At 43.6% G+C, this 24,801-nt stretch overlaps 2 protein-coding genes across 4 annotated transcripts in view; both read right to left on the bottom strand.

The window, feature by feature from the left end:
- Nucleotides 1–15,372, bottom strand: part of PAPOLA (poly(A) polymerase alpha) — a 96,785-nt gene extending 81,413 nt beyond the window's left edge. For all 3 annotated transcript variants that reach the window (XM_074956188.1, XM_074956189.1, XM_074956190.1), the window contains exon 1: nucleotides 15,239–15,372. In XM_074956188.1, coding sequence (XP_074812289.1) covers nucleotides 15,239–15,246 — 8 coding nt within the window. In that variant the 5' untranslated portion in view covers nucleotides 15,247–15,372. The remainder of the gene's footprint in view (nucleotides 1–15,238) is intronic.
- Nucleotides 15,373–17,330: 1,958 nt separating this feature from the next.
- Nucleotides 17,331–24,801, bottom strand: part of AK7 (adenylate kinase 7) — a 64,016-nt gene continuing 56,545 nt past the window's right edge. Inside the window, exons 17-18 of the mRNA XM_074956191.1 lie at nucleotides 19,888–20,046; nucleotides 17,331–18,469 (exon numbers count right to left, since the gene is read on the bottom strand). Coding sequence (XP_074812292.1) covers nucleotides 18,431–18,469; nucleotides 19,888–20,046 — 198 coding nt within the window. The 3' untranslated portion in view covers nucleotides 17,331–18,430. The remainder of the gene's footprint in view (nucleotides 18,470–19,887; nucleotides 20,047–24,801) is intronic.

Genomic DNA, 24,801 nt, shown 5'->3' with positions numbered 1-24,801 from the left:
TGACTAGGGGAGAGTGAGGAGAGTGAGCTAGTATACTGGGGGCTCTGCTTTTCTGGGGAATCCTTGCCTACTTGTGTGTTAGCTAGGATCTGGAGGCTTATAGCCCCTCTCCCTGCATTAGCTGGAATACTAAATGCGCAATGGAGGAATGATGAGAACATGCTCCGAGATGAAAGGAGTACTTCACATGTCTCAGAGCTATTGTTTAAGGGTGCATTTCCTCCAGTGGGAGTTCCTATTCAGCTGAGAACATCTCACTGAGATGACTAGGTCACTGCTCACCTCTCTGAGCCTCTTATGCTTAAGGCTCCGTGAGAGACAAAAAGGCATCCTTTAAAAAGTGAAAGTTAAATCCTAGTGAGGAAAACAGAAAAGCATAAACTCTGGCAAATGAAGTGTAAAAATATAATTAGGAAGGCCAAAAAAAATTTGAAGAACAGCTAGCCAAAGCCTCACAATGTAATAGGAAAAAAAAAAGTAAGTATATCAGAAGCAGGAAGCCTACTAAACAAATAGTGCGGCCACTGGACGATCGAGATGCTAAAGGAGCACTCAAGGACAATAAGGCCATTGCAGAGACATTAAATGAATTCTTTGCATCTGTCTTCACAGCTAAGGATATAAGGGAAATTCCCAAACCTGAGCCTTTCTTCTCAGGTGACAAATCTGAGGAGCTGTGTCCCAGACTGAGGTGTCATTAGAGGTGGTTTTGGAACAGATTGATAAACTAAACAGTAGTCACCAGGACCAGATGATATTCACCCAAGAGTTCTGAAGGAACTCAAATGTGAAATTGCAGGACTACTAACTGTAGTTTGTAACTATCATTTAAATCAGCTTCTGTATCAAACGACTGGAGGACAGCTAATGTGATGCCAATTTTTAAAAAGAGCTCCAGAGGTGATCCTGGCAATTATAGGCCAGTAAGCCTGACTTCAATACCAGGCAAACTGGTTGAAACTATAGTAAAGAACAAAATTGTCAGACACATAGGTGAACACAAAAATTGTTGGGGAAGAGTCAACATGATTTTTGTAAAGGGAAATCATGCCTCACCAATCTACTAGAGTTCTTTGAGGGGGTCAACAAACATGTGGAGAAACAGGATCCAGTGGATATAGTGTACTTGGATTTTCAGAAAGCCTTTGGCAAGATCCCTCACCAAAGACTCTAAAGCAAAGTAAGTTGTCATGGGATAAGAGGGAAGATCCTCGCATGTATTAGTAACTGGTTAAAAGATAGGAAACAAAGGATAGGAATAAATCGTCAGTTTTCAGAATGGAGAGAGGTAAATAGTGGTGTCCCCCAGGGGTCTGTACTGGGACCAGTCCTATTCAACATATTCATAAATGGTCTGGGAGAAGGGGGTAAACAGTGAGGTGGCAAAATATGCAGATGATACAAAACTACTCAAGATAGTTAGGTCGCAGGCAGACTGCAAAGAGCTGCAAAAGGATCTCACAAAATTGGGTCACTAGGCAATAAAATGGCAGATGAAAGTCAGTGTTGACAAATGCAAAGTAATACACATTGGAAAACAATCCCAACTATACATATAAAATGATGTGGTTAAATTAGCTGTTACCACTCAAGAAATATCTTGGAGTCATTGTGGATAGTTCTGTAAAAACATCTACTCAATGTGCAGCGGCAGTAAACAAAGCGAACAGAACGCTAGGAATCATTAAGAAAGGGACAGACACGAGAGAAAATATATTGCCTCTATATACATCCATGGTACACCCACATCTCAAATACTGCATGCAGATGTGGTCGCCCCATCTCGAAAAAGATATATTGGAATTGGAAGAGGTTCAGAAAAGGGCAACAAATGATTAAGGGTATGGAATGGCTGCCATATGAAGAGAGATTAATAAGACTGCGACTTTTCAGCTTGGAAAAGAGACTACTAAGGGGGGATCTGACAGAGATCTATAAAATCATGACTGGTGTGGAGAAAGTAAATAAGGAAGTGTTATTTATTCCTCCTCATAACACAAGAACTGGGCGTCACCAAATGAAATTAATAGGCAGCAGGTTTAAAACAAACAAAAGGAAGTATTTCTTCACACAATGCACAGTCAACCTGTGGAACTCCTTGCCAGAGGATGTTGTGAAGGCCAAGACTACAGCAAGGTTCAAAAAAGAAGTAGGTAAGTTCATGGAGGCTATTAGCCAGGATTGACAGGGATGATGTCCCCAGCCTCCATTTGCCAGAAGACGGGAATGGGCGACAGCAGATAGATCCACTTGATTACCTAGTCTATTCATTCCCTCTAGGGCACCTGGCATTGGCGACTGTCAGAAGACAGGACACTGGGCTAGACAGACCTTTGGTCTAACCCGGTACGGCCGTTCTTATGTACATGCACCCTTGCAACACAACTCTGCCCCCTTTAAGCGATTACCCAAAATGCCAACACCACATGTATTACCACTCTATCCTCACAGATACTGCAGAAGACTTTGGGAACAGAGCACATGAGTACGGTAGGACAAAGTAACAGGAGTACTTCTGGCACCTTAGAGACTTAACAAATTTACTAGAGCATAAGCTTTCATGGGTTACAGCCCACTTCATCGGATGCATAGAAGGGAACATATAGTAAGAAGATATACATGCATACAGAGAAGGTGGAAGTTGCCATACAAACTGTAAAAGGCTAATTAAGATGAGCTATTAGCAGCAGGAGAAAAAAACTTTTGTAGGGATAATCAAGATGGCCCATTTAGACAGTTGACAAGAAGGTGTGAGGATACTTAGGGAAATAGATTCAATATATGCAATGACCCAGCCACACATATTGAATCTATTTCCCTAAGTATCCTCACACCTTCTTGTCAACTGTCTAAATGGGCCATCTTGATTATCCCTACAAAAGTTTTTTTCTCCTGCTGCTAATAGCTCATCTTAATTAGCCTTTTACAGTTTGTATGGCAACTTCCACCTTCTCTGTATGCATGTATATCTTCTTACTATATGTTCCCTTCTATGCATCCGATGAAGTGGGCTGTAACCCATGAAAGCTTATGCTCTAGTAAATTTGTTAAGTCTCTAAGGTGCCAGAAGTACTCCTGTTCTTTTTGCAGATACAGACTAACAAGGCTGCTACTCTAAACCTGTAGGACAAAGTCTAATCCTTCTCTTTGTTAAGCCAAACCTTCAAGTTTAGGTGAGGTACAACAAACAGAAGCTACCTAAACCTACCCTGCAGTCAAAGAATGACTTATGTCACACAAGCCACCTCAGACTTCAGTGTCACCAACCCTTCACTCCCTTTCACTGAGGATTCCTTCTGAGACATTACCCTTAACCAAGCCATGGAGACTACTGTCACATATGCAGTCAGGTTACTGACAACCCTGTCAAAAAACAAAGACAAACACACACAAAAAACACACAACACGCTTGTGCGCCCCTACTGATGCAAATTTAAAAAATTCAGTTCAGAAATGAGGCACACTTATCTCTCAAGGTATACATGCACATGCCAAGATGCTTCAACTTATCCCTCCAACAATCAACACAGCTATATCTAACACAGTGAACGCAGCTGGAGTGCATGCAGATAAAGTGTTGTATTCCACAGCTTTGAATTCCAACAAACAGCACATTCTTTGAGTTTTTCTTCATATCTACTTACTGTAGATTCACAGATTTTTAAAGTGACTCCTATATTAAGCCTTGTAATTTGTGATTGACTAACGCATCTTCCAGTAACATGTCAAATATTGATTTAACACCACCAAGTGATGGGAAGTGTTAGATTTTTCCTTGGTGGTTTGCAAACCTTTTATTCACCTTTACTGAACCATTCCCAGTGGCTTCTACCAGCTCCTGGGGGAAATAGGCAGAATTAAAGTTGCATTGCAGGTGTGGTCATGCCCTAGTTTTCAGATGTTTACATTTAGCCACACTATATTCTGGAACAGCACAAGGCACCACTGGGCAACCTTAACTCTGCAATAACCAAGTTTGGGGGTATTTATCATATCCATTACAAGATACCAGGTTGCATTCCTGCTAAGAGCAATGTTATAAGCTCCAGGGGAAAATATCTCTGTCATACTTCTAGGGAAGTCTGCATGTGTCATCAGAATCAAAATGACATAGTATCAAATTAGCTTAGAGACAATCACTGGGTTGGTGTCCATATACAAGTGGCAGAGCACTGGAGAATGCTTTGTTGTTTGCTAGAAGGTGATAGCTGTGGTAGAATTGAGGTGGGTAGGAGCTCTACAAGTCCAATTCATAAATTGGAGTATGCAGCATTAGAAGGACTTTGCAAGAGAGATATTGCAACAGTATTTTGATTCACATTCACAAGATTATCTTTGGAACAATAAGGACTAGAAATGTGATTTAAAACATCATGTTCTTCAGAATGCTATTTCCCCTAGGAAAATATTGTTCACTATTTAAAAATTTAAAAATCAATTCCTCCCTGTGGAAGGAAAAGGCCCGGGTAGAGATCGTCAAATCATGGAAGTCAACAAATGGCTACGCAGGTGATGTCGGAGAGAAGGCTTTGGATTCTTTGACCATGGGATGGTGTTCCGAGAAGGAGAAGTGCTAGGCAGAGATGGGCTCCACCTAACGAAGAGAGGGAAGAGCATCTTCGTAAGCAGGCTGGCTAACCTAGTGAGGAGGGCTTTAAACTAGGTTCACCGGGGAAGGAGACCAAAGCCCTGAGGTAAGTGGGATACCGGGAGGAAGCACGAGCAGGAGAGCGCAAGAGGGGAGGACTCCTGCCTCATACTGTGAAAGCGGGACGATCAGCGAGTTATCTCAAGTGCCTATACACAAACGCAAGCAGCCTGGGAAACAAGCAGGGAGAACTGGAAGTCCTGGCACAGTCAAGGAATTATGATGTAATTGGAATAACAGAGACTTGGTGGGATAACTCACATGACTGGAGTACTGTCATGGATGGATATAAACTGTTCAGGAAGGACAGGCAGGGCAGAAAAGGTGGGGGAGTTGCATTGTATGTAAGAGAGCAGTATGACTGCTCAGAGCTCTGGTATGAAACTGCAGAAAAACCTGAGAGTCTCTGGATTAAGTTTAGAAGTGTGAGCAACAAGGGTGATGTCGTCGTGGACGTCTGCAATAGACCACCAGACCAGGGGGATGAGGTGGACGAGGCTTTCTTCCATCAACTAATGGAATTTACTAGATCGCAGGCCCTGGTTCTCATGGGAGGCTTCAATATCTGCTGGGAGAGCAATACAGCGGTGCACAGACAATCCAAGGAGTTTTTGGAAAGCGTACAGGACAATGTCCTGGTGCAAGTGCTGGAGGAACCAACTAGGGGCAGAGCTCTTCTTGACCTGCTGCTTACAAACCGGGAAGAATTAGTAGGGGAAGCAAAAGTGGATGGGAACCTGGGAGGCAGTGACCATGAGATGGTCGAGTTCAGGATCCTGATACAAGGAAGAAAGGAGAGCAGCAGAATACGGACCCTGGACTTCAGAAAAGAAGAGTTTGACTCCCTCAGGGAGCTGATGGTCAGGATCCCCTGGGAGAATAACATGAGGGGGAAAGGAGTCCAGGAGAACTGGCTGTATTTTAAAGAATCCTTATTGAGGTTACAGGGACAAACCATCCTGACGTGTAGAAAGAATAGTACATATGGCAGGCGACCAGCTTGGCTTAACAGTGAAATCCTTGCTGAGCTTAAAACACAAAAAAGAAGCTTACAAGAAGTGGAAGATTGGACAAATGACCAAGGAGGAGTATAAAAATATTGCTCGGCATGCAGGAGTGAAATCAGGAAGGCCAAATCACACTTGGAGTTGCAGCTAGCAAAAGATGTTAAGAGTAACAAGAAGGGTTTCTTCAGGTATGTTTGCAACAAGAAGAAAGTCAAGGAAAGTGTGGGCCCCTTACTGAATGAGGGAGGCAACCTAGTGACAGAGGATGTGGAAAAAGTTAATGTACTCAATGCTTTTTTGCCTCTGTCTTCACGAACAAGGTCAGCTCCCAGACTACTGCACTGGGCAGCACAGCATGGGGAGGGGGTGAACAGCCCACTGTGGAGAAAGAAGTGGTTCCAGACTATTTAGAAAAGCTGGACGAGCACAAGTCTATGGGGCCGGATGCGCTGCATCCGAGAGTGCTAAAGGAGTTGGCGGATGTGATTGCAGAGCCATTGGCCATTTTCTTTGAAAACTCATGGCGATCGGGGGAGGTGCTGGATGACTGGAAAAAGGCAAATGTAGTGCCCATCTTTTAAAAAAAGGGAAGGAGGAGGATCCGGGGAACTACAAGCCAGTCATCCTCACCTCAGTCCCCAGAAAAATCATGGAGCAGGTCCTCAAGGAATCAATTCTGAAGCACTTATAGGAGAGGAAAGTGATCAGGAACAGTCAGCATGGATTCACCAAGGGTAAGTCATGCCTGACTAAACTAATTGCCTTCTATGACGAGATAACTGGCTCTGTGGATGAGGGGAAAGCAGTAGACGTGTTATTCCTTGACTTTAGCAAAGCTTTTGATATGGTCTTCCACAGTATTCTTTCCAGCAAGTTAAAGTAGCATGGGCTAGATGGACTATAAGGTGGAGAGAAATCTGGCTAGATTGTCAGGCTCAATGGGTAGTGATCAACGGCTCCATGTCTAGTTGGCAGCCAGTATCAAGCAGAGTGCCCCAAGGCTCGGTCCCGGGGCCGGTTTTGTTCAATATCTTCATTAATGATCTGCAGGATGGCGTGGACTGCACCCTCAGCAGGTTTGGGCCAAAAGAAATGTGATGAGGTTCAACAAGGACAAGTGCAGAGTCCTGCACTTAGGACGTAAGAATCCCATGCACTGCTACAGACTAGGAACCAAATAGCTCAGCAGCAGTTCTCCAGAAAAGGACCTAGGGATTACAGTGGACGAGAAGATGGATATTGAGTCAACAGTGTGCCCTTGTTGCCAAGAAGGCCAATGACATTTTGGGGCTGTATAAGTAGGGGCATGGCCTGCAGATCGAGGGACGTGATTGTTCCCCTCTATTTGACATTGGTGAGGCCTCATCTGGAGCACTATGTCCACTTTGGAGTACTATGTCCACTTTGGAGTACTTTGGGCCCCACACTACAAGAAGGATATGGAAAAATTGGAAAGCGTCCAGCAGAGGGCAACAAAAATTATTAGGGGACTGGAACACACGACTTATGAGGAGAGGTTGAGGGAACTGGGATTGTTTAGTCTGCGGAAGAGAAGAATGAGGGGGGATTTGATAGCTGCTTTCAACCACCTGAAAGTGGGTTCCAAAGAGGATAGATCTAGACTGTTCTCAGTGGTAGCAGATGATAGAACGAGGAGCAATGATTTCAAGTTGCAGTGGGGGAGGTTTAGGATGGATATTAGGAAAAACTTTTTCACTAGAAGGGTGGTGAAGCACTGGAATGAGTTACTAGGGAGGTGGTGGAATCTCCTTCCTTGGAGTTTAAGGTCAGGCTTAACAAAGCCCTGGCTAGAATGATTTAGTTGGGGACTGGTCCTGCTTTGAGCAGGTGGTTGGACTAGATGACCTCCTGAGGTCCCTTCCAACCACGATATCCTATGATTCTATGTTTGTAAGTAGATTTCATAATTTTTTTTAAATTGTGGAAACATCTAATGCTCTTCAGTTTTATAAAAGCGCTCAACAAAATTTAAGTTAAATGCATTCCTTTAAACAGCTTTCACCTTCCACCCCAGAATGTCACAAAAGTAATGGATTGACAGCCATATATCCCTTGAATACATCATACAAGTGTTTGTGGGGCTTAATTAAATGCTTAGGAGGCTGGATCATCAAATCAGAAGGGCTATATAACTTTCAGCTAATAGTATTGCAAACAGAATCCGAGTTTGTACCTTCGAATCATAGAATATCAGGGTTGGAAGGGACCTCAGGAAGTCATCTAGTCCAACCACCTGCTCAGAGCAGGACCAATCCCCAACTAAATCATCTCAGCCAGGGCTTTGTCAAGCCTGACCTTAAAAACTTCTAAGGAAGGAGATACCACCACCTCCCTAGGTAACGCATTCCAGTGCTTCACCACCCTCCTAGTGAAAAAGTTTTTCCTAATATCCAACCTAAACCTCCCCCACTGCAACTTGAGACCATTACTCCTTGTTCTCTCACCTGCTACCACTGAGAACAGTCTAGATCCATCCTCTTTGGAACCCCCTTTCAGGTAGTTGAAAGCAGCTATCAAATCCCCCCTCACTCTTCTCTTCCGCAGACTAAACAATCCCAGTTCCCCCAGCCTCTCCTCATAAGTCATGTATTCCAGTCCCCTAATCATTTTTGTTGCCCTCCACTGGACGCTTTCCAATTTTTCCACATCCTTCTTGTAGCGTGGGGCCCAAAACTGGACACAGTACTCCAGATGAGGCCTCACCAATGTCGAATAGAGGGGAACGATCACGTCCCTTGATCTACTGGCAATGTCCCTACTTATACAGCCCCAAAATGCCATTGGTCTGCTTGGCAACAAGGGCATACTGTTGACTCATATCCAGCTTCTCGTCCACTGTAACCCCTAGGTCCTTTTCTGCAGAACTGCTGCCTAGCCATTCGGTCCCTAGTCTGTAGCAGTGCATGGGATTCTTACGTCCCAAGTGCAGGACTCTGTACTTGTCCTTGTTGAACCTCACCACATTTCTTTTGGCCCAATCCTCTAATTTGTCTTGGTGTTTGAGAATGCCTTAACCATAAAAATAAAAATGTGTCAGACTGCTAACATCACTACAAAAGGTGTCGTCGTTGTCCCCCTGCTCTCCTGCTGGTAATAGCTCACCTTAAGTGATCACTCTGGTTACAGTGTGTATGGTAACACCCATTATTTCATGTTCTCTATGTATATAAATCTCCCCACTGTATTTTCCACTGAATTCATCGATGAAGTGAGCTGTAGCTCACAAAAGCTTATGCTCAAATAAATTTGTTAGTCTCTAAGGTGCCACAAGTACTCCTTCTCTTTTTGCGAATACAGACTAACACGGCTGCTACTCTGAAACCTGTCATTATGCAAGGCACTGAATTTAGCCGTATGGAGCGGAAATCTATCAACTTCATGAAAAAACTCATACAGATGCAGACGGACATCATCTTCCTTTCCAAATGCAAACAGATGGACACATCATACGAAAAGGACTGAAGGTAAAAAATCCATTACAATCTACATACCACACAGACTATGCTGACAGCTTGTGCCACACGCTCTCAAAGAAACTGCGGAACCACCTGATCAGCATCCTCTACAGCAAACAGGGAAAGATTAAGAATGAGCTCTCAAAACTGGATACTCTCATAAAAAACCAACCTTCCACACACACTTCCCCGTGGCTGGACTTCACAAAAACGAGACAAGCCATTTACAACACACACTTTGCTTCTCTATAAAAGAAAAAGGACACTAAACTATCTAAACTACTACATGCCACAGGGGGCCACAACAGTGGTTCCCTTAACCCACCCAGCAACATTGTTAATCCATCCAACTATACTCTTAGCCCAGCAGAAGAATCTGTCCTATCTCGGGGCCTCTCCTTCTGTCCCTCCACCCCCATGAACATGATACACTTGTGTGGTGACCTAGAATCCTATTTTCGACGTCTCCGACTCAAGGAATATTTCCAATACACCTCTGAACAACATACTAACCCACAGAGACCTTCCTACCAAGACTACAAAAAGAAGGATTCTGGGTGGACTCCTCCTGAAGGTCGAAACAACAGACTGGACTTCTACATAGAGTGCTTCCGCCAACGTGCACGGGCTGAAATTGTGGGAAAGCAGCATCACTTGCCCCATAACCTCAGCCATGCAGAACACAATGCCATCCACAGCCTCAGAAACAACTCTGACATCATAATCAAAAAGGCTGACAAAGGAAGTGCTGTCGTCATCATGAATAGGTCAGAATATGAACAAGAGGCTGCTAGGCAGCTCTCCAACACCATATTCTACAAGCCATTACCATCTCATCCCACAGAGGGTTACCAAAAGAAACGACATCATTTGCTCAAGAAACTCCCTGAAAAAGCACAAGAACAAATCCACACAGACACACCCCTGGAATCCCAACCTGGGGTATTCTATCTGCTACCCAAGATCCATAAATCTGGAAATCCTGGATGCCCCATCATCTCAGGCACTGGCACCCTGACAGCAGGATTGCCTGGCTATGTAGACTCCCTCCTTAGGCCCTATGCTACTAGCACTCCCAGCTATCTTCGAGACACCACTGACTTCCTGAGGAAACTACAATCCATCGGTGATCTTCCTGAAAACACCATCCTGGCCACTATGGATGCAGAAGCCCTCTACACCAACATTCCACGCAAAGATGGACTACAAGCTGTCAGGAACACTATCCCCGATAATGTCACGGCAAACCTGGTGGCTGAACTTTGTGACTTTGTCCTCACCCATAACTATTACACATTTGGGGACAATGTATACTTTCAAATCAGCGGCACTGCTGTGTGCACCCGCATGGCCCCACAGCATGCCAACATTTTTATGGCTGACTTAGAGCAACGCTTCCTCAGCTCTCGTCCCCTAATGCCCCTACTCTACTTGCGCTACATTGATGACATCTTCATCATCTAGACCCATGGAAAAGAAGCCCTTGAGGAATTCCACCATGATTTCAACAATTTCCATCCCACCATCAACCTCAGCCTGGACCAGTCCACACAAGAGATCCACTTCCTCGACGCTACGGTGCTAATAAGCGATGGTCACATCAACACCATCCTATACCGGAAACCTACTGACCGCTATTCCTACCTACACGCCTCCAGCTTTCATCCAGACCACACCACACGATCCATCGTCTACAGCCAAGCTCTACAATACAACTGCATTTGCTCCAACCCCTCAGACAGAGACAAACACCTACAAGATCTCTATCAAGCATTCTTACAACTACAATACTCACCTGCTGAAGTGAAGAAACAGACTGACAGAGCCAGAAGAGTACCCAGAAGTCACCTACTACAGGACAGGCCCAATAAAGAAAATAACAGAACGCCACTAGCCATCACCTTCAGCCCCCAACTAAAACCTCTCCAACGCATCATCAAGGATCTACAACCTATCCTGAAGGACAACCCCTCACTCTCACAGATCTTGGGAGACAGGCCAGTCCTCGCTTACAGACAGCCCCCCAACCTGAAGCAAATACTCACCAGCAGAACCACCAACAGAACCACTAGCCCAGGAACCTATCCTTGCAACGAACCCTGTTGCTAATTGTGTCCACATACCTATTCAGGGGACACCATCATAGGGCCTAATCACATCAGCCATGCTATCAGAGGCTCATTCACCTGCACATCTACCAATGTGATATATGCCATCATGTGCCAGCAATGCCCCTCTGCCATGTACATTGGTCAAACTGGACAGTCTCTACATAAAAGAATAAATGGACACAAATCAGATGTCAAGAATTAGAACATTCAAAAACGAGTTGGAGAACACATCAATCTCTCTGGTCACTCGATCTCAGACCTAAGTCGCAATATTAAAACAAAAAGACTTCAAAAACAGACTCCAATGAGAGACTGCTGAATTGGAATTAATTTGCAAACTAGACACCATTACATTAGGCTTGAATAAAGACTGGGAGTGGATGTGTCATTACACAAAGTAAAACTATTTCCCCATGTTTATTTCCCCCCCTCTACTGTTCCTCAAATGTTCTTGTCAACTGCTGGAAATGGCCCACCTTGATTATCACTATGAAAGGTCCTCCTCCCCCCCTCCGGCTCTTAATAGCTCACCTTAAGTGACCACTCTCCTTACAGCGTGTATGGTAACACCCATTGTTTCATGTTCTCTATGTATATTAATCTCCCCACTGTATTTTCCACTGAATGCATCCGATGAAGTGAGCTGTAGCTCACAAAAGCTTATGCTCAAATAAATTTGTTAGTCTCTAAGGTGCCACAAGTACTCCTATTCTTTATACTGAGTTTTTGTTCACTGAATTTTGATTTTTTAAGGATTACACACTTTTGTATGCTCTCAATCTAAAGAGGGATAACTCTTGGGGCATGGGAAATCTGGTTGTATAGGGTTTCCCGGAATGGAAGCAAAATCCTGATTGGGGTCTCTAGGCACTATCATGCAAAACTAAAAAGATCTACAAGAAGTTCATAGAGAAGTTAGAGTGACTCTAGCTACACACTTTCTGAAAGCAGACTGCGTAGCAGTGATAGAGCTAGTGGTGCGTGTGTGTGTGAGAAAATGCTTACTTGCATTTAACATTAGTAGATTATTTTCCACTTGGCATGAAGATTAATGCCTATTTGCATCCAACAGGAGGAAAGCATAAGTATCAAGGGAAAAGTAGTATGCTAAGTTTTCAAAATAGTGAGAGATTTTAACTAATGCCACTACTGACCTAAAATAAGTCAGACGTACCATTTCATAAATTCAGAGATTAATTAACATTATGGATTACTTTTATTGTACCAGTTTGTTTGGAGTCATGGCTGTCTAATGAATTTTAAATTCCCAGTAATTCCGCAGTCATACAAAGTACTACTACAGAGATTTTTTAAAAAATAAAACTTGTCAGTCTTTTCTAAGTAGACAGAGTAACAAGTTCACTGAAGTATCAGAGAGGTAGCGTGTTAGTCTGGATCTCTAAAAGCGGCAAAGAGTCCCGTGGCACCTTATAGACTAACAGACGTGTTGGAGCATAAGCTTTCGTGGGTGAATACCCACTTTGTTGGATGCATCCAACGAAGTGGGTATTCACCCACGAAAGCTTATGCTCCAATACGTCTGTTAGTCTATAAGGTGCCACAGGACTCTGAGTTCATTTAAGAGATCAACAGTGCAAGTTTTTAAAATTAAAATTATGATTTGTAAAATTACTAACAGTTCCGAAACAAACTATAAAATAATGTATTACAGAAGTCCAACTGTACCACGCAACAAATTAAATTCCTTCATTTTCTATTGCAAAAAAGTTCTCTCAGGATGGAAATCTATATGACAAAATTCAATCCGGAAAAGACTTTACAATTTTAGAGTTAAACCCTATAAATCAAGAAAAGCATAGTAATAAACTAATAATGTATACAATCTCAAACTTGTACTATATGTGAAAGTTTGGGACTCACCTACTCCCAGGCCTACATGTGCAATGGTTCAACTTTAGAATGGATCCACAAATGGAAGAGTACGTACAAAAAGAATTACTTACCTTAATTTTATTTTCTCGAGACATAAAACCCACTATGGAATTATCTACTGGATATGAGAACCACTTTTTTTGTGGTCTTTTTATAAAAGCCCTGCAAAAAAATCTTATATTGTACACCCCCAACCAAATATAGTCAGCCACTCTTACCACAATGATAGTAATGAAAAAACCTGAGTATTAGTTAAAAAAATGTATATTCATGCCAACCAAATAGTAAAAGATAGTCTTGATGTGTTCTGTTACCTCACTGAAACCCTCTGTTTATTCACGCTGTATACTGTTAAATCCTAGATGACTTTGAGCTCTGTGGGGCATGGATTGTCTGTGTGTTATGTTTCAGAGTAGCAGCTGTGATAGTCTGTATCCATAAAAAGAAAAGGCGTACTTGTGGCACCTTAGAGACTAACAAATTTATTAGAGCATAACCTTTCGTGAGCTAAAGCTCATTTCATCAGATGCATACAGTGGAAAATATAGTGGGGAGATTTTATATACACAGAGAACATGAAACAATGGGGGTTATTATACAGATTATAACAAGAGTGATCAGGAAAAGTGAGCTATTACCAGCAGGAGACGGGGGAGCGGGGTTTTTTTTTTTTTTTTTTTTTTGAGTGATAATCAAGGTGGGCCATTTCCAGCTGTTTCCAAGAACAGTAGGAGGGGAAATAAACAAGGGGAAATAGTTTTACTTTGTGTAATGACACATCTATTCCCAGTCTTTATTCAAGCCTAAGTTAATTGTATCCAGTTTGTGTGTTATGTTGCGTTTGTACATTGTGCACAAAGGGGTTCTGGTCTATGCCTGGGGTTCCTAGGTGCTACCATAATACAGGTAAATAATAAAACTAACATTTGTATAGTGCTTAGTACAGTGGGGTCTCCTGACTGGGGTCTTTAGATATTACTGCAATCAAATTAATGTTGCAGGAATACAGTATTGCTCTTTTAAAAAACATTCTTGGGATTTAAAAAGACAGCGCATGTAGTTCCTTATTTAAGTTTGAATCATGTGTCTTTCCTCATTACTATCAAAAAAACGTTCGTAAACCAACATGTCTGATTTTTCAAAAATATTTAATTACCCGCCCATATCCAGGTGTCCACTAAATTTAGACAACAGTAATGGGCCTATGCCAAACAAGAGCCTTCAAATTGCTAAAAGGAAACAAAGGAATTGCAAAACTTCATCTGTTTCTTACACTGCCCCATCATGCAGCCTCTCTTCAAAACCTGCTGCAAAGAAAGAGATACCCAGAGCACCAGTCCCAGCTCTTCCAAAGAACTGTAGCCAAGAGATGCACAAACCCCACTGTTTTTCAGAGCTGGAATGGTGGTGGGAAGCAGAGAGAGAAGAGTACGACGGACTACTAACTACTGGCTCCCACAGGGCAGGGGGCGCTAATGTCATAGGTTTACAGAGTAACCTGAACAGAACTGCTTCTTTCCAGTCTAGTAGAGAGATTGGAGAAACATTTGCAGGACAACAGCTTAGTCCGAAGGAATCACACGTTAGAAACAGAGGTAGAAGAGCAGCCCTTCCGCGTGCATCGCTTCTGTGGAAGAGGCTGCCTGAAGGCCGCGCTTAACTCCTCATTGTGTGTGGGGGAGGGAGGCAGGCGTGCGGCCCCCGCCGCGCGGTTGCCTGAGCACAGAGGCCGCGCGGCCCCTCACAGTGGAAAGGAGGCCGGCTACAGGGAGTCCTGGCAGAACGAAGTATGGGCTCTTCTAGAGTCTGGTAGGGGGCCGGTGCTACATGACTCCTTCATCCCTCCCATCCTATCATAAGGGGCCTCAGAAAGACCGGGGCCAAGGGGAGCGAAGCCCGGGAAGCTGCAAATCCGCGGCCCCTCACGCTGCGGCACCGGAAGAGTCTGGAGACCTGGGGAGGGGGAAAGCGTGAAGTCCCGCTGCGCAGGGGAAGGGCTTGGGGGAGCGAGCCGGCGAGGGGAGCCCGGCCCCACGCTGGGGAAGAAGGCTCGGGGGAAACAAGGCTCAAGCCTTCGAGACACCCTGCCGGGTTCCAACTTACAACGGCATCGTCTCTCCGGCTCCCCCGCTGCCGCCGCCGCCTCTTCTTCGTCCCCCTCCTCCTCCTCCTCCTCCTCCCCCGCTGCCGCCTCCGGACCGGTCACTCGTTCCGCCGGGAAGCGGAAGCCGGGAGCATGATATGGGCCGGAGTCGGGCCCTAGAGGGAGGAGGGAACTGTTCGCTGGGCCTAGCCGCTGCCGCCGCTTCTCCTTCCTCTTCCCCTCCGGCCTCCTCCTAACATGGCGCCCGGGCGCTACCACAGCAACGTTCTAGAACGGGGGCCTACGCAACGACGCCCTCCCCTCGTACGCACGACACGCAGAGCCTCCGGCGCATGCCCACTGGACCCGCGGCTAGCCCGCAACACGGGATTTGTAGTTCTAGGCCGGGAGAGGGGAGCAGCGACGGGTTTTGAAAACAAAGTTCTAACGGCCGCCAGAAAGGGGAAGCGCACGCGCAGGAGAGTCGGCGAACGAAGCTTGGTGGGCGAGTCCTGAGGGAGAGGGGAGGAGCTCCCGGTGAGCCTGTCGTTCCGTTCCCTTTGAGGACAGTGTCCCCGCGAGGCAGGGAAGTGTTGCGGAGCGGTGGTAGGTGACCTCTCCCCTGGACGGAGGGCGCTGTGCCGGCCTCCCCGGGTGACGGTAGCCGGGCTCTTGGCAGGCTGCGAACGGGCAGCCGCGCCCTGACCACAAGTGTAGGAGCGCGCTCGGCGCGGAGGGAAGAGCCTTCCGGACAGCGCGTTGTAGGCGAGCTTACAGTGAGGTCCCTGGCCCCGGGGATGGGCAGAACTGCGGCTAGCTCTGGGGAGCAAAGGGGCAGCCTGTGCCGAGCGCTCCTCCTGTGGCGTGTCGGGGTTTACAAATCAGACCGCCTTCCCGTTTCGTAGCACCCGAGACTGCACACCCACCCGAGACTCCTGTCCCCTCTGGGGAGTGAGTAGGTCTGACAGGACACGTTTTACACATAGTTTTCAGAGTCGCAGCCGTATTAGTCTGTATTCGCAAAAAGAAAAGGAGGACTTGTGGCACCTTAGAGACTAACCAATTTATTTGAGCATGAGCTTTTGTGAGCATCCGATGAAGTGAGCTGTAGCTCACAAAAGCTTATTCTCAAATAAATTGGTTAGTCTCTAAGGTGCCACAAGTACTCCTTTTCGTTTTACACATAGAGAGAGAGGCAAACAAGGCAAAGCCACGCACACAGAGAGGGAGTCATTGTCTGATTCAAAACTAGGACTCCAGCCATCCATCCTGCGTCTCATGCTGGTGCTCAGACTACTTGGTTTCTCTTTTTATACACTCCATACAGATCAAAGTTTTTATGGTCATGCCATATGGAAGGTCCACCGAGCATATGTTGCATGGAACTCCGTTTTTGTACCTTGGAAAGTTGAAGGATTGAGTTCTCTCATTTTTTAAAAAAATTCCCTCCTAGATTTGTAACGTTTCAGCAGCAGTCAGGTTAAGACGGTTTAAGAGAATTTAATGGTGTGGTATGAAACTTTGTTTTATTCACATAAACAAAACCTAATAAATATGGATTGCATAAGGAAGAAAGAAAACTCAGTTTATTGTCCCAAAGAACTATTAGTCTCTTTAGGGATTTATGCAGTAGAGTTTCTGCTGGGAAGAAGATAGTCAGTCTCAGTAAAGTCCAAACCAAAATTCACTTTTGATCAAGTTTTCTATCAAACACAGGTCTCTCACACTATAAGATTGTCTGAACGCTTCTAAAGACTTATTAAATATTTAAAAATACTTTAAAAATTGTCTCCAAATGAATCCCAGGTGAATGATAATTGGATTGGCTGTCAATGGGATTTTTAGATCCACAAAACATCTGTCTGTTTAGAATACAAGCATTGTTCCTGGCTCTGTCACTGACTTGGCACGTGACCTTGTGCAAGTTATGTTAGCATGCAGAAGAAGGGTTTTGTGTGTTTGAATGGGGACACAGTGAGAATTAATAGATAAAAGTCCTATATTAAAATATTTTGCATTTATTACATGTAGTATTAATAGATCATCATCCTTTTTAGAAATGTTAGATGTTTTCGTTTCTCTTTTCCTTTTCAAACAGCCCCCATAGGCATGCTATGGTGTTACATTTTCTATAATAAAAAATATTTGAAGATGAATACTATCAAAACCTCATCAGCTCAAGACAGATGGTTTATTTGGCCTTTTTGACAATATACATTAGGTCAATACAAAATCAAAATAACCAAATGAAAGCCTTCCAACTATTGTTGAGAAACTAACTGTGACCACCCCAGGAACTCTTTAGATTCTCCTTCAAGAAGTGCTTCTATGGGAATCTTAAAACAATTTAATAATGGTACAGAAATATTGAATATCCTTTGACTATTAAACCAAATATTGATAATACCAAAACAACACAGAAAATTAATGGCAGATCCATATTGGGTCACCAGGCATTTACCCAGTCACTTTAGCGGATTGGTATGCTTCCACATCTGGTACAGAATGGCAGCACTTCGTGTGCTCCACTGTCTGTCTGTTCTTGTGTAACAGGCAGAGGGTGTGAAGCCCAGGTCAGAATTACCACTTGCTCACTGTGCCTCATGTAGGGTGCTCAAAACCCCTGGACTGAAAGCCTTTCTAGTTCCTTTACAGTCTCCTAATAAGCAGAGGAGAGGAAGCAGCTTTACACTTGGAGACTAGTAGAAAGATAGTCCTTGATGCTCCTGTTTCCTTCCCTTTATCAGTAGCAGCAGCTGCCCCCTTTTCAAAGACTGGGGGAAAGAATCCCATAGCCTTGTTTCTTCCATTGTGCTAGAGAACCAGAAAAGAATTTGCTGGTGGTGCTAGTCATGTCAACTGCACTAGAGAATGGGAGGCAAGGAACACACTCCCAACAGTACTGCCCTTCCATGGTGATGGAGTGGATTCTTTTGGACCACCATTTCAAATAGGTATATGCACAAATATTCTGATGTATATGTGCATAATTTAAGGTGTGGTCATAAACAGAGTATTTAGTGGAGTGTAAAGCTATCTACTGTACTATGAGCAGTAAAAGTAATATGTCAGAAATAAAAGTGAAAACTACACAAAGAAATATAAGGAAAATAGTTTCAATGTAATCAATTTTTTTGTAAAATACATTACAAATGTTCTGCCTTTTCATTAGTGTGATGATGTGCTGGGGTTTTACATCTGTCAGTACTCTTTCACTCCATTTCAGGATTGTTCTTGAAGAGATATTCTGCCTATAGACAAAAGATTGACAAAAAGTAAAGGTAACAGCTTTACAGACTCTAAGTGTTCAATTTTAAACTTCCCCAAATTAACAGAAGTTTAGAGGATGACGCCACTTTAAACAAAATCCAAGCTCCAAGATGGTAAAGCTGTAAGCCCTGACAGATATGCCATCAATTTCTATGACATTTTTTAATACTATCACCCCTCTTTACACAAAGTGTACAATTACTTCAAGCAAACAAAGATTGTATCACCTACTACTGAGGCCACATTGTCCTTCCCCATAAAGATAAAAATCCAGGAATGTGTACATCTTCTCATTTTTTTCCTTAATGTAGATCATAATTCTTATTCTTAATAGACTGAGAGCCCTCCCTTCTCCCTATAGATGGATATCATTCTGATTCTGTACATCATTGGGCAGAGAGTAACGATGTAAGGACATTATATACTGCCCACAGTAGCACAAAACAGATGCATTCATTCTAAGCCTTGACTAAGCCCTGGTCTACACTGCAAATTTATGTTGGTATAACTACGTCACTTAGGGGCATAGAAAATTCACACCCCTGAGTGATGCAGTTATACTGACCAAACTCCCAGTATAGACAGTGCTATGTTGATAGGAGGGCTTCTCCCATCAATATAGCTTCACTAAGGCATAGAGTAGCTACACTAGCGAACTTATGGTGGTGCAGCTGTACTAGTGCAAGCTCTATAGTGTAGACGTAGCCTAAGTGTTACAAGGGCGCAGCTGCAGCGCTCTTAAATGTAGATGAGCCCTTAGAGGAAGCATCTGTTAATATTTCCCCTTTCCTCCATGCAAATATTTTTTATATATGGTTTAGTGGAAAATTAGGTAAGATCACCAGGATGGCAGTAATTCTGCTCATCCTCTTTTATGGCTCTCTTGGGAGCTTGGCTGTGTGTTTGTGCAGGGTATTAAGGAGGCACAAGGCCCCTCCTTATTTCCCTGTTTGAGCAACCTGCTTTGGAGATCCTGTGTGGTGGGTAGGGAGTAGAGGCCCAACCTCCCATCCCAGTATACCAGCCAGTACAGGTCAGTTGGTACAGAGGGTGAGCCAGGACCAAATTGTGAGAATCCCTCCCATACTCCTGGGCAGTGCAGCTACATGCCATCCCTTATTGGGCTGTTTCTAAGGTGCCAATCCAGTCCAAAAAGATTAGGTTTCTGTATATTCTACTTTCATAACAACTCTTGGTCTCCTGAACAGTAGCAATTTGAGTTTGGGCCTCCTTCAGCTGCTGTTTAAGATAACTGGAATTTGCCACTGATGTCAACTGGAAGAGAACTGGGCTCTTTCTTTGATTTCATAAGCCTTTGCTATAAAAGAGATCTACTGTTTTAATGCACTTTTCCTTTGTGCCTTGTCAAAGGTATCTGAGAAAACAATAATTATCTTACCAGGAAGTCAACTGGATCATCAGGCCTGATCTTGCAACATTCATTCAGCCCTTGCATAAGAGTTGGCATGACATTCTTCATTAAGTAGTTCCTTAGAGGAATGGACTGGGCTTCAAGTAATTCCTGTTCCTGCCTCTTCACTTCCTCTAGACGTTTATTCTAGAAGTAATAATAATTTTTAAAAATTTCAGTTCTATTAAATAGCATTTGCCAAAAATCTGGAATGGTGGCTTGTAGGAAAAACATGATCAGTTAGAAATACTGGTCATTTCTTTAAAATGTTTGAACAATTTGTACCTGGGTTCTTGTATTAGAAGGATGGGGCACAAGGGTGGGAGGGAAGGAGGAGAGAAGAAAAGGACTCCGTCCAATGAAGAATGAGACCATCTCCCTTCGACTGTTTCTTTTGATTTTCCTCTCTATCTAAAGTCTAAAGATATTTTCCATTGCTCCTATTGCCAAAAGGTGAAAATGTTTGCAAGTCCCAGGCAAAAAAACCAACAGTTCTTTTTGCATGTGCCAGAAACTTCTTGAGCCCTTTTTGGGCACTGTTTTGAACTTTACAGAGAACCCTTTGATCTTACTGGATGGTTCTACAGAACAGCTCATACAAGGTTGTGTTTTTTTTTTTAAAGTGCCAATGGAGTTGCACCTTCTTACAGCTGCTGAAGTTAGCCTTAAGTTTGTTACAGTCCTTTCTTTCCCAGCAGTAACCTGGGTTATTAGTGGATATAGCAAACAGTAGAAACTCTGGAGAACTCAGCAGACGGCTCTTTCCCAATCAAAAACTGGCACAAGAGTCAGGTTCATACAGTAATGGCTGATGAATGGTTGAGAGAAGGCCTAGATGCCGGCCTTCTAAATCAAAGAAGCAGATATTTCAGGTTTCCAAGTCCACATGGTTGACATACCTCAGGAGTTTACAGTGTTGTAGCAGTGTTGGTCCCAGCATATGAGAGACAGGGTGGGTAAGAATACCTTTTAGTGAACCAACTTCTGTTGGTGAAAGAAACACGCTTTCAAGCTTACACAGACTCTTCAGGTCACGAAAGAGCTCTGTGTAAGCTTGAAAGCTTGTCTTTCACCAACAGAAGTTGGTCTACTAAGATATCACCTCAGCCACCTTGTCTGTAATAGCTCAGAAGTGACATTTGACAAGCTTTGGATGTGGTTTGTGAGCATGGACATAGATGGCATGTGAACCTTTACCCAGAGGAAAATGGAGGTCTTGAATGTAGCCTTCTTCTTGTTACTGTCCTTAGAGCAGACTGATAGCTATTTAGAATTCCAAAGTGCTTTTGTATTATATAGGTTAAACTTGAGCACTCACTTTATATTCAGTGTGGAGTTTTCACTTCTGAGTGGTTGAAGCTTTTAGACAGTGCATAGATAAGACAGTTGGTTCATTAACATAAGAGTCCACATTATGCTTTAAGACAAACTCTAGGGGAAGGCAAAACACTGCTTAATCCGGAAAAAAAATGAAGATGTGTGGAGAGATAGCAAGGGCTCTACTTGGCACTCCTATATTTCAAACTACAGTTACAGCAACTACAAATGCTACATTAAAAGTGAGTAGTTTCGGGGCATTCTCTCTCCAAGATTCATAAGCACATACAAAAATGAAAAAGGACCTACTGTGGAATTATTGGCCTGTATTTAAGTTATAAAAAATATAAGAGTTGCTTTCTGGGATATAATATCCTGACTCTGCAGAGGACCAAAAAAATTGCTGGGGCATGCACTCACAAGTTATTCACCTTAAGATCTTTTGTGAATCCTACCAACCAAAACCTGAGAGTGTGCTGAAGTAAACAGGAATAAATGTCAATGTGATGCTCTTGTACCTACTGGGGAAGACATCCCTGATTCCATAGTATGTACTAGAAGTGGACTTCTGATTGCATCACATACTTTACACTCTCCACTGAAAAGCCTTTCTATAGCTATCAGAGATGCTTATCTTTATAGGCTGTTAGAGATAGATGGTCTGGATTGCAGTATTGAATGGATCTTCGGGTTAGATTTAAAGATCTTGTCTGAAAGTTATGTTCCATGGATAAAGACAGCCCACTCATGATATCAGAGAATGAAGGATATCAAGGACATCTGGGCAAAAACAAAATCCTGCCTGACTTTCCATAGTTGGGAATCTGAAGAATGGGTGGGTGAGGAGCAGCCCAGCTCCATGCTCTAATCCTTGGATCTTCTAGGTAATTTACCAAAATCCGGGGCACTTGTTCAACTGGTTTGTCTCTAATAAGATATCAGAACTTCGCAGATACTTCAACTGCAATGTGCTGGGGATGCAAACATTGTTTCAAAATAGGGATGCTTTGCTAAGTCCAACTTCTGAGACATTCTTCTTGCCCCTGACGATGACTGCTATAAGGAAAGAAATATGGGATTCTGCCTAAACACAAAAGCAGAAGGCTTCTGACAGGAGCTGAGGGCTGTGAGTGCCCCTTGCCAGTTTACATATGCCACTGGAGCTTGTTTGTCACACTGGACTAAGACACAGTGTTGAGCTAGCAGTGGTTCCCAGGCAAGAAGAGCTAAGCATATTACCAGTAACTCCAGTGCATTAAAGCACTGATAGAGTGCCCAAATGGACACCTCAGCCTGAAATGGTGGCATCCAAGACTATGCAGATGAGGCAAGAGAGGAAGGGGAAGAAGGCAAAAACAAAGTTTAGTGGTGAGGAAAGCGATTATAGCAGGATCTTTCAAGTTCTGTGGGATAGGGAAAACAATTCCTCCAAGAAGGAAAGTGTGCAATCTTCTGGAGGAGGAAAGTCTTCAGTGGATGGAGAGTAAATAAAGGGCACCAAATACAAAGCCTATAAAACAGAGCTGGAGAATATGCCTGGCCAGATCTGCTCTACTGTCCCCCACTTGGGAGAACCGTTGCGCTGGGGCACTTGAAGCAGCTGAACAGAGTGTGGTGTTAGTCAGGGCATGTCTACGCTTACTGTGGATCGCTGTTGTGGCGATCGATCCACTGGGAGTTGATTTAGCGTGTCTAGTGAAGACCCGCTAAATCAACCGCAGATTGCTCTCCAGTCGACTCCGGTACTCTACTGGAACGAGAAACATAAGGTAAGCATACGTGAATAACGTAGCTGGAGTTGATGTAGCTTAGGTCGACTTACTGTGGTGTCTACACAGTGCTGGGTCGATGGGAGAAACTCTCCTGTCGACTTACCTTATGCTTCTCGTTCCAGTAGAGTACCGGAGTCGACTGGAGAGCAATCTGCCCTTTATTTAATCTCCATCCACTGAAGACTTTCCTCCTCCAGAAGATTGCACACTTTCCTTCTTGGAGGAATTGTTTTCCCTATCCCACAGAACTTGAAAGATCCTGCTATAATCGCTTTCCTCACCACTAAACTTTTAGCAGGTCTTGGCTTTTGCCTTCTTCCCCTTCCTCTCTTGCCTCATCTGCATAGTCTTGGATGCCACCATTTCACGTATTTCACGTAGCTGGAGTTGCGTAACTTAGGTCAACTTAGCCCCATAGTGTAGACTTGCCCTCAGAAGGGACCAGCAAAGTCAGTCAACATTGGGAGAGGGAAGAAAAAAAGAGTCTCAATACTAGCACGAATACCCATCTTCTGAGAGAAGACGTTACTCAATGGGTAGCCAATCATGCAACCTCTGAAAAGTGGTGAACTGCCTCTTGTATTCAGTCTAATGAGGCCAGGAGAGAGGCAGAAGGGAGGAATTGTTCTCTTTGATGCTGCCCTTTTTGACCCTTGCTCTCCTCTTTTCTTTCCCCAAACACTTTCTTTGCCCTAATTTTCTCCTTTTGTTTGCTCTTCCTTGCCTGCTTCATTCCATCTTGTTAGGAAAAAAAGGGGAAGGAGGACTAAGGTAACTGCTGTTCCTTGCTTATTGCATGCAGTAGGCAAAAAAAAAAAAAAGAGGGGAAAAAAGGCTGGATGGACCGAAAAGGGAATATTACAGTAGGTACACTACAGAGAGGAGAGAATGGAGTTACAAGGTCTCACATTCAAAACTAATAAAAGGAAATACTATTTTAATTCAACACAGTTTAGCCTGCAAAACTCAGGACCACGAGGTATCACTGAGGCCAAGCACTTAGCAGGATTCTAAAAAATTATTAAACCTATGTAGATAACATGAATATCCAGAGTTATAAAAGTAAATATTAAGTAAAAAAACAAACAAGGGCTCTGGAAGGGATACAAGTCCTTAAAATGAGGGCATAATCCAACCTCTAAATCTTGAGAATTATCATGAAACTTTTCATGGGAGGCAGAGTGTCCCAAAATGGCCTACTAAAGGGTTTATTTTCTTGAAGCAGTTGGTACTGGCCACTGTCAGACGCAGGGTACTACATAGGACCACTGGACTGATGCAGTATGGCAATTCCTGTGTTTCTATAGACAGAGTTAAGTACTGCAGATAATTGACAAATGTTGAATCCTTATCAGTGGAGTCATAAAGATGACAATCAAGACTTTAGCAGACAAGAAGAGAGAAGAAAGTAAACTGGAGAGTTCCTGGCAGGATGGAGGAGGATGAGGAAAATGCTCATAGCATCCGACGAAGTGGGTATTCACCCACGAAAGCTTATGCTCCAATACGTCTGTTATTCTATAAGGTGCCGCAGGACTCTTTGCCACTTTTACAGATCCAGACTAACATGGCTAGCCCTCTGATACTTGACATATTATAGTAAACAATTACAAATGGCAAGATAAAGCAGCTTATTACTGCTACTGTTTGGCTCCATAGAAGGATTTCCCTGACTTTTGTCAGTTCATTTCAGCACCAGCAAGAAATGACATAATGTTAATTAATTTTGATTTCACAGGCTCAATAAGGTGACTGAAAGGTTGGTAAGAGGGAATCTTTGGCTCTCCTCCTTTGGCTTTGAATCTTCTGCCCC

This window comes from Natator depressus, chromosome 6 (genome assembly GCF_965152275.1).
Source record: "Natator depressus isolate rNatDep1 chromosome 6, rNatDep2.hap1, whole genome shotgun sequence".
In the NCBI taxonomy this organism is placed as follows: Eukaryota; Metazoa; Chordata; order Testudines; family Cheloniidae; genus Natator; species Natator depressus.
This window is presented reverse-complemented; position numbering and strand designations above follow the sequence as displayed.